Source organism: Daktulosphaira vitifoliae, unplaced genomic scaffold, assembly GCF_025091365.1.
Source record: "Daktulosphaira vitifoliae isolate Bord-2020 unplaced genomic scaffold, ASM2509136v1 Scaffold_4, whole genome shotgun sequence".
Taxonomy (NCBI): domain Eukaryota; kingdom Metazoa; phylum Arthropoda; class Insecta; order Hemiptera; family Phylloxeridae; genus Daktulosphaira; species Daktulosphaira vitifoliae.
In genome coordinates, this window is record NW_026099575.1 from 29,910,619 (window position 1) to 29,924,782 (window position 14,164).

At 26.2% G+C, this 14,164-nt stretch overlaps 2 protein-coding genes across 6 annotated transcripts in view; one reads left to right on the plus strand and one right to left on the minus strand.

Annotated features, from left to right (window-relative positions):
- Positions 1 to 3,861: 3,861 nt before the first annotated feature.
- LOC126903463 (3-ketoacyl-CoA thiolase, mitochondrial) lies at positions 3,862 to 12,001 on the plus strand. Of its 2 annotated transcripts, XM_050681610.1 has the most exons (8): positions 3,873 to 4,238; positions 4,298 to 4,464; positions 5,570 to 5,701; positions 5,773 to 6,037; positions 7,712 to 7,887; positions 10,732 to 10,932; positions 10,988 to 11,142; positions 11,757 to 12,001. In XM_050681610.1, the coding sequence occupies exons 1-8, from the start codon at positions 4,223 to 4,225 to the stop codon at positions 11,836 to 11,838; spliced, it is 1,194 nt and encodes a 397-aa protein (XP_050537567.1). In that variant the 5' UTR covers positions 3,873 to 4,222; the 3' UTR covers positions 11,839 to 12,001. The 2 variants fall into 2 exon arrangements, with proteins under 2 accessions (XP_050537568.1, XP_050537567.1); XM_050681611.1 differs by lacking the exon at positions 10,732 to 10,932 and having other exon boundaries at positions 3,862 to 4,238.
- An 80-nt stretch (positions 12,002 to 12,081) lies between these two features.
- LOC126903468 (tubulin-specific chaperone C) overlaps positions 12,082 to 14,164 on the minus strand; it is a 4,863-nt gene continuing 2,780 nt past the window's right edge. For all 4 annotated transcript variants that reach the window (XM_050681616.1, XM_050681619.1, XM_050681618.1 and 1 more), the window contains one exon: positions 12,082 to 13,707. In XM_050681616.1, coding sequence (XP_050537573.1) covers positions 12,817 to 13,704 — 888 coding nt within the window. In that variant the 5' untranslated portion in view covers positions 13,705 to 13,707 and the 3' untranslated portion in view covers positions 12,082 to 12,816. The remainder of the gene's footprint in view (positions 13,708 to 14,164) is intronic.

Genomic DNA, 14,164 nt, shown 5'->3' on the forward strand with positions numbered 1-14,164 from the left:
CAAATGAAAGGTAAATATCTAAGGTTTTAGTATAAAAAAAAATTATGTTGATTTGTTGATTTTTCAAAAAGTTATGGAAGTTTTAAGAAAAAAAAGTGAAAAAATTTCGAAAATTAGCGATTTTTAAATTTGTAATTTTTTTGGATATTTCCCCCATTTACGGGGAACGAGGGAAATTTTTTCAACTTTTAAGGGTAATGTCTTCAACTAGATACGATTTGTGATCTTTTGACGTATTTTTCAAAGAAATCGGTCCAGTGAGAGCTGAGAAAAAGTGGCAACAGACATAAAAAAAAAAAAAAACACATCATAGTAAAATTAATACCTTCTCCGCTTCGCATCGAAGCTAAAATATGTGTAAACAAAATAATAATACTTATGATGTATGGAAACATTCAAAACTTGGCAATAATAACTATGTAATATCATCAAGAACAATTCTAAACATATTAAATAATCAAAAAAATTAATTTTATTTTCTTAGTTTGTTTAAGACAAAGTTATGTAATTAAAATGATTTTCTATATTCTAGATTGTTCTTTTAGCTTCGATGCGAAGCTGAGAAGGTATTAATTTTACTATGATGTGTTTTTTTTTTTGTGTCTGTTACCACTTTTTCTCAGCTCTCACCGAACCGATTTCTTTCAACGATACGTCAAAAGATCACAAATCGTATCTAGTCATAGACATTACCCTCAAAAATTGAAAAAATTTCCCTCGTTCCCCGTAAATGGGGGAAACCTCCAAAAAAATTACAAATTTAAAAATCGCTAATTTTCGAAATTTTTTCAATTTTTTTTACTTAAAACTGCCATAACTTTTTAAAAAGTTAAACATATTTAAATTTTTTTGTTTCTTTGAAGTCAAGAAAAATAACTTTAAAATTTGAACTAGCTAAATTTCCATTTTTATTACGTGACGAATACGACGTACGGTGTCTGAGACGGTAACACTTGGATCTTTCACGCCTGTGGCACTGAATTTTTTCTTAATTCTTTTTGAATTAGAAAAAAATGTGTTAACTCATTTGATTTTTATATCATTTAGATTCAATAACTTCAATAAATATCAAGGATCCCATTACTGTAGTCTCCTCTTTAAAGAAGAAATTCATATTAATATTATTTTACTATGTGGTTTTTTTTGTAGCTTTTTCATTTATTTGTAGCTTTCATTTATTTTATCAGCTATCACTTGACCTACTTTTTTGATAAATTTTTTTTTAAATTAAACACTATCTATAGATTTGCATCGAAGCGTTTTTTTATGATAGTGATTTTAATCACTGTCAGATACAGGGGCGGATCCAGAATTTATTCCAGGGGGGGGGCGTCATTAGATAAATTTTTTTCTTTTAAGAACTGATTTATTATTTTGTGTTTATTACATTTCTATTTTTAATAATTCGTTTAATGTTTGCTGTATAATAATTTTTTAAATTACTATAGTATATGTTTTTTGGTGACTTTAAGGACATAGATATATAAAAATAAACTCGTTAATTAAAATTAATTGCATATGAAGAACTTTATTTGAAATTAAAAGCTATTTAACAAATAAAAACAAAATATACATTTCATACAATATTATAACTTAACACCTAAGTTTGTACAAATACTATTAAAATACTTAATAAAATAATATTAAAAAAAGCCAGTAGCTGAGGAGGGGGCGCGCGCCACCTGCGCCCCCTACTGGATCCGCCACTGGTCACATATCATCTATACTGGACCCAACTATGCCACGACCCCACTGTGCTGGGTTTTTTAACTATTAGTTTTGAGATGTTTAAAAATAAAAAGTTATATACATACTTTAGATTAATAAAATTAATTGTATTTAGATTTTTATATGGCCTCAAGTATTATATATTAATGAATGGAAAACATAGTTTCGGCTCTATTTGTTAAAAATATGGTAAATTTTACAAAATTGAAAATTTCGTCAATGTCTAATATCCTACTGAAAGTAGCTCTCCATACAATAGAAATACTATCTTATTCAATAAATATTTTAAACTTTTATTAACATTTTTAAACTCAATTTATTAATTTAAATTTATTTCTATCAAACTTTTTTATAATGTGTATAAAGAGTAATAATTGAAATTATTATTTCTGAATTTAAATATTATAATAATTGTCGTTTTTTAATTATTAAATGATTATTACATTATTATTTCAAAATACTAAAAAAATAATAATAAATAAAAGTAATTAACTTTCACCGCATTGTAGTATGAAAAAGAATTTTAGGCGTTTATAATTCCATTTTAAAATGTACTATATTTAAATAATTATGAAAACTCAATTGTAGTATATTGCTTAGACAAAATTTAAAATTTCAAGGTCACATGTCCAGTCATTATTTATAGCCGTTTGAATTTTAGATATAGTATAGTTATATTACGGTTATTTTAACTTGGAACAGGTCTTTCTTGTCAACTTTTTTAACAAGTTAAAATTGTTTTTTTTTATTTTATTAAAATTAAAGTTCAAAGATGTTATAAAAAAAAATTTTTTTGACTAAGTATTTTTACTCTACAATTAAACAAAGTTTGTCTTGTTTTATTTAAAAATTAGGCTGGGCAAGTAAGTCACATTTTTAAGTTTTGATTTAAAAACATTCAAAAATTGAAGTTTAGTAATAATTTATGAATATAATTTATTAAGTTTTAATAGTGAATAATTAATTTACTAGTTACTTTAAATAGTAATAATAACTTTTTAATTTAAGTAAAGTTAGCTAATAGAAATATTTGCTGTCCATACAAAAATTAATTTTCTTTATTTGAAAAGAAGAATAAATTCCAATTATCTTGAATGTGTTAAAGCTTTCATGGATTGTCTTGTTGCTTGAAGTGCTTGAGGATATATCCATTTTTGCAGTTGAGTTCTGACGTTTCGGACTCAGAGTATAGTTGCAGCCACCGACTAGCAACCATCACTCTGAAGATGGACTCTGCAATGAGTCCGAAACGTCAGAACTCAACTGCAAACATGGATATATCCTCAAGCTCCAATTATCTATTATAAAAACAGAAAATATTCCTGCGCATTGTTATCAATTTCTTCCTTCGTTTATTCCTCAGACCATGTTAAACCGGTGACACCCACCACGTGCAAGTTTTAGGTATAATTACTTCTAAATTTATAAAAATTATGTTCCAAAGCTAGTAAAATGAATAATAAACCTGTATTTATTTTACTATGATTACATTAAATAACGAGTATACTATAATGTTAAACTCATGATAGTATTGGTGTCATTAATCAGTAATCAGGTAATAGTAACTATCGATAGTCAAATAAAAGTAATCAACTTAGGGTTAAACCAAATAATTTGTGTACATTTTGATAAGAAATTAAATTCTATGATGTAATATCGCAGTTCAAAGACGTACTTAAAGTTAGGATGCCCCAGGTAAAATTTTATTGCCGCCCTAACATACCTCCCAAAATTTGTTTTTATCATTATTTCCATTGTTATCTATGGATTTTACCATATTAAAATTATTCTGTGATTTTACGCGATTAACTTTAGATAATATTATCATGAAAAATAAAAATCACAGTGTAGCCGCTTATTCAAAATCTTAAAATATTTTAATTTTTTATACAAAAAAATTAAATAATCCAAAAAAGAATACCACCACTTAAATTCCAAAAAAAATTTGCCTCTTGGTCCGATGGAACCCACTGCCCTTTTAAATACGTCCCTGTCACAGTCAAAATAATACTTTCGATAATAAGACAATATTATATTAATATCATTGTTTAAAACGTATGTCTATTTAATACACCACCATATAACTCGATAATTGAACAATTGTGACCTCGATAGTTTTAATAAATTACAGATGACTTAACAACAACCATAACTTATACTCTTGAGTATAGATATTTGAAATACCCAACTATCTATATTCAATGCCTATACTTATATAATGCATAGGTATATGTACTTTATGACATAATGTGAATAATAGCAGCTGTTAATTTCTTTATCAAAACTCGAGGAACAAGATGTAAATGTTATTTATTAAGTAGCCTATAATACAAACAATCGCAATCTATTTTTAAATTAAAACATATAAGTTCATTATTTTATGAACACCATTAGCTAACTATCAATATTTTATAGTAATTCAAATTAATTTATAATCCATTTAAAATTTATTTTTATAATCCTAAAAAAAAAGTCTTAAAATATTAAAGTAAAAATGTCTCTTACAAAAGGTAACTAGCTAAAATTTTAAATTTTTTATAGATTTATATAGTGTGTTATGTTTATATAGGTATTTTTATTGTTGCTGCTAAAAGGACTCCATTTGGAACTTATGGTGGTAAATTTGTCAAAACGTCATCTACTCAATTACAAGTAACAGCAGCCAAAGCTGCACTAGCTGCTGGAAATATAGATCCAAACATTGTTGATTCTGTAATTATTGGCAATGTTTTAATGGTAAAATAATTTTATTTTATTTTCGGTTCTATTCTTTTTACAAAATCATCTATAAGTTTGGTTCCAAGGAGTCTAAATGATTCCCTTAAATTTTTTTAAAAATGTATTTGTTATGAACCCTCAAACCTTTATATATGTATAAATATATTGGAGATTTCTCCCGAAAAAAATATTCTAAATAAGGATGAGATGAATACTTGGAAACTATTCGGTGTCTGACTAATACTTCTGGAGTAATTAATATTTTGCATCATTAACTATATTTATTAACTATTTGGACAAATTTTGGTCAAAATTTGACCAAATAGTTAAAAAAATAATGAAATTTAAATAAAATTAGAAATAAATTTATTTAGAAAGCCTTTGGCTTCTACAAAGTGATGTGTTTATCATAACCTACCTCATAATTAAGTGGATTTTACTTTACGATTAATTTTTTAAATTAATTAATTATTAATCGTAAAGTAATTATAATATTGTTGTATCAACTCTAGAAAACCAGTGAAATGTTCTTTTAGTCAAGAAATCTATAAAATGTCAGAATATTTTATTAAAGTACTTGGAATTTTGACAAAATTGTTTTACAGTGTAGTGCAGGGTCAGACTCGAAGGCCAACAACCTAGATATCACAATAATTGTGGTGGGCCAATTCACTCCATAAAATATTTCTATTGCTCCATAAAATGAAATAATGAGTACAAAAAAATGGTCAAAAATAAGTTTTACAGACCAGATTATGCTAATCATAAAAGCTCTCATCGTTCTTTAGAATGTGGCCCAGGGAGCAATTGCCTTCTTGTCCCTGTGGCCAGTCCTACCCTGATATAGTGGATATCTGTCAAAATTTATCAATTCATCAATCATTGGTATTCAGTTATTGTATAAATTGTTCACATTTTTATGCCATAAAAAATTAGTAAATTTTGCATTTTAAGTTGATAAGTGAATAAATTTACGCCTTCTATAATATTTTAAGTTTTGTTTGGTAATAGCTTTATTCATACTTGCATTTTTTCATTTTTAGTATAGTTATGTATAATTATATAAAATTATAATAAAATAAAATATTATGGTTTAAATTTTATTTTTATGAAACTTCAATAGAATACATCTTCTGATGGAGCTTTTTTACCTCGACATGTACTTCTTCATTGTGGAATACCTCAAGATCGCCATGCTTTAGGTATTAACCGATTATGTGGTTCTGGATTTCAGTCCATTGTAAATGGTGCACAGGTATAATATACAGGTAGAGTTTACATATTGATATAAAAGTTGTTTCATTATTTTTTAAATATTTTTAAAAGAGCATACTAACTGGTGAATCAAATGTTGTTTTAACTGGTGGTGTTGACAATATGAGTCAAGCCCCTCATGTTGTTCGTGATGCAAGGTTTGGTATACCGCTAGGAGCTGCTTATCAATTTGAAGATTCATTATGGACGGGACTTACTGATACATTTTGTAAACTTCCAATGGCTTTGACAGCTGAAAAATTAGCAGAAGTTTACAAAGTAACACGACAAGAAGTTGACGAATTTGCTTTGCGTTCTCAAACACTTTGGAAAGAAGGTATATACATTAAATTTTATAAAATATTTTTATGTTAATCATAATTTTTTGATATATTTTATTATAAATTCAAAAATTAAAATTTATTATTAGTTTCAGTTTTTTATTCATATAAACTATTATATTGTATTTTTTACATACTTTAATTTTTTTGATCAGTATTTCTTACTTTCTATAAATTAAAAATATATAATTTCTATTTAGTTGCAACTTGGGTTAGATGTAAATTCATTTATTCTCTTAGAATATTTAGCAAGTTTTATTTTAAATTAAATAGTTCTGATTCCTTATATGTGTTGCTATTATATTAAATGCAAGTTCGAAATGAAAACTTATACATGTACTAATACATTTATAATTACCCTACAGTACCCTATTTTTAAAAAATTAAATTTAATAAAACTTAAAATTAAGATTGAATACTTATGAGTTAGAATATTAAAGCTTAATTACTTTTATTTTACTTATCAATTGAACTTTATAAATTATATAAAATCTAACATAACATCATGTTTTTTGTTAAAAGATTTTCTGTTTTTTTGTAGAAAACAATTTGTTTGTTTATTTTTGTGAAAAAAATACATATGCAAAACAAGTGTCCTTTTGACAAAAATAATGACTAATTTTACTGTTGCATGATGCTAATAATTTTTATTATTATTAACTTTTTGTTTGTGATATTATTAGAATATAATTTTTCATTCTCATTGTCTATCTTACTATGCACAACATAATAATTTTATGATAAATTTGATATTTATCAAATTTACACTTGTTTATCACTGTATCATAGTTCATTTATACCTTTTATTTTTATGTTATGTGTCATCATTATTTTATTGTAGTGTGTAATAATTTAATATAATTAAAATTTTATATTATTAAAAATTAATAAACAAATATTTGTCACTATTTATCCACTGTTAAAATGGTACATATGAAGCAACTTAAAACTTGTATAAATCTAAATTAAATATTGTTAGAGTAATTAAATTTGTATAAATGCTAGTACGTAGCACATAAAAGTTTTATTGTACACAGTTATCAATTTTTAGAAGTTATACAGTTCTTTATAATTTCCCAAAACTTTTCCTATTGAAACATATGCTCTTTTAACAAAAAGTGTATCACATGTAATTTAAAAAAATAATAATAATTTGATTACTTAAAAATACATAATTCTGATTATGCTAGAATAATTAACCAAAAAATACATTTATAAATTTACCATAAAAAAAAAAAATAGTAAAAAATGTGTAAAAAATTATTTTAATATTACAAAATGTAAGAAATTTCATTAAAATTAATGTATAGTAAAAATTGATTATTTGTGACTAATACTATTTAAAATATTAATTTATAACTAAAAATATTAAAAATACTTAACTGAAAAAGAGATGGGTGACCAGCAAATTAGAAATTCCACTTAAAAATAATATCTAAATTTGATTTCTAATTATTTTTAAGCACAAAATAGTTATTTATACACCTCCAGTAGACCACTATAATTTTTTTTTATTTTAGGTACAATTGTGACATTATTTTCTTAAAATTTGAAAAAGTATAATACAATTTTTAGTAGAAAGTAGCTTAAAAATTAAATATTAAAATTGTAATAATTAATTTAAAATATCTTGTATAAACTCATTCTTTAATATACATTAAATATTTTAGCTCAAGCCAAAAATGTATTCAGTTCAGAATTAGCTCCAGTTACAATAAAAGTGAAAAAAACAGATGTTACTGTAGATATTGATGAACATCCAAAACCCAAAACAACTCTTGAAACATTAGCCAAATTACCTACAGTCTTTAAAAAAGATGGAGTAGTAACTGCTGGTTCTGCTTCGGTAAGGAATATATATAAATAAAACATGATATTTTTTTTTCTTTCCCTGTGGATAGGGGATAAGAATACTTCCACGGCCCCTCTGCCAGTCGTAAGAGGTGACTAATGAGGACGCGTCAGGTCCAGAGCCGGCGTAAAATTTTTATCAAATAGTATGAGATGTCCTGAACAAAATTTAGGCGAATTGTCCCATTTCAAATGTACTTGGGGACAACAGGTTAGAGGGAATAAAGTAGTTAAAAATGTAGTTTAAAAAAACTAAACACACGCTTTTAAACGGTGTAGGGACATCACCACTTAACTCTAGGCTGGACTCGTGTATAAGGGAGAAAGATAGATACAAAGTAAGAATAGGTACTTGGAATGTTGGAACATTAACTGGTAGAAGTTGAGAATTAGTAGAATTATTGAAGAGGAGAAAAGATATTATTTGTTATGTGCAGGAAACTAAGTGTATGGGAGAGAAATCCAGGGAAATAGGTGAGGATTATAAAATAATATACACAGATAAGTCTAGTACATAGAATGGCGTAGGAATAGTAATAGATGAGGAGATGAAAAGTAAAGTAGAAGTAGCTAGGAAAAGTAACAGAATTATAGTCGTAAAATTGATATTCAAGGAAAAAGTGCTGAATGTAATAAGTGCCTATGCACCACAAGTAGGATGTGATGAAATAGACAAGGAAGTGTTTTGGTGAGAGATGGATATGGTGAAAGGTGAAGATATGAATGAATGGACATGTAGGTAATGAGAGGAGAGGATATGAAAGAGTACATGAAGGGTATGGTTTTAATAGGAAGAATGAGGCTGGAAAAAGAATTCTGGATTTCGCAGTATCATATGATCTTGCTGTGGTTAATACTTATTTTAGAAAGAGGGAAGAACATTATATAATATATAAGAGTGGGAGGAATAGATCAAAGATCGATTATTTTATGTGGAAAAGAGAGAGCGTAAAGCAAGTAAAAGATTGGAAAGTTATACCAGGCAAGAGTGTAATCACACAACATAGACGGATGGTAATGGAGTTGTAGTATACCGGAAAGAGAATAAACAAAAATAGAAGAAACACAGGGAAAAAATCGAAGATCCGGTGGTGGAAATTGATAGGGAAAAATGAAAAAGAGTTTGTAAAGACGGTGAAAAAGAGGACAGTGTGGAATGTCAAAGGAGACATTAATGATGTGTGGAATAGATTTGCTAGATGTGTAAAGAATACTGCAAAGGAGATTGTTGGTGAGAGTAGGAGTAGAATACCAGAAAACAAGAAAACCTGGTGGTGGGATGATGACGTTCAAAAAATCATAGAAAGTAAGAAAAAGCAATTCAAAGTATGGCAGAAGAGCAAAAGGAGAGAAGACTGGATGGAGTATAAACGCTTATGCAAAAAAGCCAAGTGTGCAGTAAGTAAGGCGAAGTTTAAGAGGTATGATGAGTTGTATAAAAGGCTAGGAATAAAGGAAGGCGAGAAAGAAATCTATAGACTCTCAAAAGTAAGAGAAAAAAGGTCTAAAGATTATCATTATAGAAGGTATAAAAAGTATTGATAATAAGGTACTACTCTCGAGTTATGATGATGTGAAAAAAAGGTGGAAAGAGTATTTTGAAAAATTACTGAATGAGGAGTATTCAAACGAGAATTAGAGGATATCTCGTAGAATGAGGGACTGGTAGATATAATTAGTGAAAAAGAGATATGGGAGGCTGTGGCATCAATGAAAAAGAATAAAGCAGTAGGACCAGATGAAGTGCTAGTAGAAGTATGGAAAATATTAGGCGATATTGGCATAAGTGATTGAAGGAACTTTTAATTAAAATCTTATTAGAAGGGAAAATTCCAAATGAATGGAGGAATAGTATTGTGATACTATATGTGTTATTTAAAAGTAAAGATGACATATAGGAGTGGGGAAATTATAGAGGCATAAAGCTTAGGAGTCATAGATTAAAATTTGGGAAAAGGTAATAAATAAGAGAATAAGAATTGAGATATAGGTATCTAAACATTGGTACCGAGAGAGGTTTTAAAGTGGGCATTAATGAGAAAAGGTACATTAATATAATAGAAGATATGTATAAGGCACTTGTACCAGGTTAAAAGCGATTTTAATCACTGTCAAATATTATCTATACTGGACCCAACTATGCCACGTCCACACTGTGCCATGACCTCACTGTGCTACCGTTTTTTCTATTGAATTGTATAATTAAAAACCAAGGTTTATAATATCAGTGGGGTGCTTAGGGTTTTTATTCTTTAAGGGAGATGGTTATATATAAGAAAATGTTTCACTTCCCTTTCCAAAAGAAAACAAATTGTATCATCACCATATAATTATGTGGTCATGGAGGAATATGACAGCAATATCTGCAATGATTACTCCAGTTCACAATGTGTTCTGAATGTATAGTTGTTCAAAATTGATAAAAAGGTAGCAAAAAATAAAAAATTTCACTTTTAAAAATTAAACACTACCTACAGACTTGTTTGCTTTGAAGCATTTCTTATGATAGTGATTTTAATCACTGTCAGATATCGTCTAAACTTGTCTATAAAGGTGGCTGACCCCAAGTAGCTGGGATTAAGGCGAGGAAGAAGAAGATGGTGATTTTTTTCCTGTGTTAATAATATTCTTTTTGTTGTACTTTGTCAGTAGTATAATATATTTTTAAAAATATATTTATTAAACATTTCAGTCACTCTTGCTAAAATAAAAAAAATTTACTTTATTACCTGTAAAAATTTATATAATATGTTACCTCATCAGTCACTAAAATTGCTATTAAATTTTACACTTTCCTAAAGTAAATCCCTAATAGATAGATGTTTTACATTTATTTTAGGGTATCTGTGATGGAGCTGGAGCTCTTGTTTTGGCTAGCGAAGAAGCTTTAAAAAAATATTCTTTAACACCACTGGCAAGACTAGTTGGTTATTCTGTGGTAGGAGTTGATCCAAGTATAATGGGTATTGGCCCAGCTCCAGCAATTACAAAGCTTTTAAGTTTATCAGGAAAAAGTCTTGATGATATTGATTTAGTGGAGGTATTTAGTTTTATTTTTGAACCATTTTTATTAGTAAATAAGTATGTTTTTTTAGATAAATGAAGCATTTGGGGCACAAACTCTTGCTTGCCAAAAAGAGTTAAAGCTCAATATTGAAAAACTTAATGTAAATGGTGGAGCTATAGCTATTGGCCACCCTCTAGCTGCTTCTGGTGCAAGAATAACAACTCATCTTGTTCATGAACTTAGGTAAAAGTTTGTTTTTATATATTTTTTTTAAATATTTTTATAATAATTCTTTTTTCAATTGACTTTGAGAAGGGAGAGTAGCTATTTAAAATACTTTATACTAAAATAGCTTATTTAATTTTCTTAAATAGTAATTCATAGTAAAAAAAATTTAGGAAGCAAAAATATGTAATACACCTCTTAAAAATATTTTCTGGTTTCACTGGCTGCGTTTTGTTTGATATTTAGTAGTTACTAATTTACTGATTAGTTAAAAATACTTAGACAAATATACAGTAATACAATACTCCCATATTTTTTTTTGAAGATTAATTTTATCTATAATTGGAACTAAATCTATAATTTTGAGTTCAACATCTAAGTTCTATTAATTAATTTTAATTTCAAATATCAAACTTAAGCACTTTAATACTATTCAAATATTTTTTAATTCTTCTAAAAATTTTATCTTTATACTAAATTTGTTAAATAATAATTTTTGTTTAGTTGTTAGAGAAAATTATATAAAATTCTGTTATTTTTTCAATATTATTATAGTAGATTTTTACTATGTAAATATTTTCAATGTTAGTTTACTCTATTATAAAACTAATAATTAAATCATTTTTTTATAGACGTAAAAATTTGAACTATGCAATAGGTTCAGCTTGTATTGGTGGCGGACAAGGTATTGCTGTTTTGATTGAAAAAGTTTAATTTAATTACTAATGAATAATTGGAGGCTGGATATTCAAATTATCAAATTTATTATGAAAAATGTATATTGTATATTTTTTAATATTTTATTGGGTTATTCCATTATTATAACATATATATTAAATTATAAAATAGTCCTTTGTTTTCACCAGTATCTATCCAATTAATAGTCAATTATTATTGTTCTAATAATCTCAACATATTTTACATGTTTTTATTCAATTGATACTACTCATCTATCAATTAAGATGAAAATCTATTTTAATTTATTTATTTATTAAAATTAAATAATCAAAAATATAACTTTGATGTTTAATACAGAATAAAATGAAAATTACAGAAATGATTTTGCCAGAAAACCTTATCCCTCACAACATTTTAAAGTTTTAAAAATTTATTAATATTAAAAAGATACATAAAACATAATTAAACATTGCACATATGTTAATTTAATGTTTTCTAAAAATACTGTGTGATGTTATTGAAGCTCCATCAAGGGTTAATAAATAAATAAATTTTTATATATTTTATCAAAACCTAAGAGGGATGATTGAGCCCCTCAAAAAATATAATATAATTATAATTTTTTTATGTTAATAATACAAGTAACTAAAGTAGTAGTAAAAAATATTTTCGTAAGAATAATGAAATAAATAGTTGCCAAAATTAAATTATCCGTGTAGACTATCCAAAAAAAAATTCCTGAGAGTATAATATAATTTAAGTTAGTATTTTAATCTTAAATATCAATTACACTATCGATAATAAACATAAACAACTTTTAGTTAAAATATATATTATTTCATAAATATATAAATAATTTATACAATATACAGATTATGCATTAGTTTTTTTAAACAAAAAAATGGGTTCTCTGTTAAATAATACAATGTGAATTAAATTATAATACTAATTTTATAATAAATATATCATCCAAATTTCACACCAATATGACATTTTGAATTAATCATAAATAATTTAGGGATTTTCTAAATTAGGTTGATTGTATTCATATTCTGGAATTTCTTTCCAATTTGGTGATGGTTCATAAGATGATAACCAATCAAAATCATTAATTATTTTCCAATTATTGTTATTTATATCAAACTTTATAACTTTGAAAATATTTTCAATTATTGGATTATTGATTTTTAGAGGACCAAAACGTAAATTTTTGCTATTTTCAATAATAGCAGAACTGACAACATATATATAAAAATCACAAGAAGATGTTTCATGGATTCGTAACTGCTGAGATGCACATGTAAATATTGTTTTTTTACAATTTTCTATGAAAATAGAAGTAATTGCACAAGCAAATATTTTACAATTGTCCAATGATGTTATATGAATAGTACTTGGAGAACCATATATTAAAACATTACAATTATTCAAATTCTCTAGAACAATATCTTTTGAAAAAGTTTGATCTTCTAAAAGTTTTAAACTTTCATTGGAACGATTTTTAAAACCACAATCATCAAATACTAAATTATTTAATGGTCGAAAGTTTGATTTTACTTCTTTTTGTTTTGGAGATTTTATTTGATTTTTTCTGAAGGCAAATTTCTTCTTTGGTAACAATTTATCATGTAAATTTTCATAAAATCTGGTTAGTTCTTTGATTGTATTAGAACATTTTTTCATATTATATGCAGGTAAAAAAACTTTGCAATCATTGAGATATTCTTGAAGTTCGTTTATTTTTTTCATTACTTCTTGAAATGTAATATGGTAAAGGTCAGTCTGTATTTCATTGCTTTCAATAGCAGTTAATGTATTGATGATGTCATTATACTTGCTAATAAATGTATCATCAAATGCATTCTTTTCATTGTTAACAATTTCACTTGATAAATCCATCATATTCTTAACATGAATTTATTAAATCAATATTTAAATTTTAATACAACATATTATTTGTTAATATAAATATATGTGTACATGAATACATATGGTAGCATTTATAATTTTAATGTATTATACAAATAATAATAAAACTATATCAATAGTTAAATGGCTGATAGACATAAAGTTAATTCCAATATTTCAATTTTAAATTAAAAAACCCAGCACAGGGGGGTCGCGGCACAGTGGTGACGTGGCATAGTTGGATCAAGTATAATGATATCTGATAGTGATTAAAATCACTATCAAAAATAAACGCTTCGATGCAAATCTTTAGATAGTGTTTAATTTTAAAAAAATTGGTGTTTTATTCCAAAAGCTACTTGATCTGCTGGTTCCTTATTAATATCTCGATTAAGATAAAGTATGTCGAATGAAAAAGGGTTTATTAAAAAATATTATTTCTCATAAAAAAATT

Excerpts from the sequence above, each read along its gene's own strand:
- LOC126903463 (XM_050681610.1), top strand. Across the intron at positions 4,465-5,569 it reads TTATTGGCAATGTTTTAATG|AATACATCTTCTGATGGAGC; the intron begins GTAAAATAATTT and ends AAACTTCAATAG. Across the intron at positions 7,888-10,731 it reads TAACTGCTGGTTCTGCTTCG|GGTATCTGTGATGGAGCTGG; the intron begins GTAAGGAATATA and ends CATTTATTTTAG.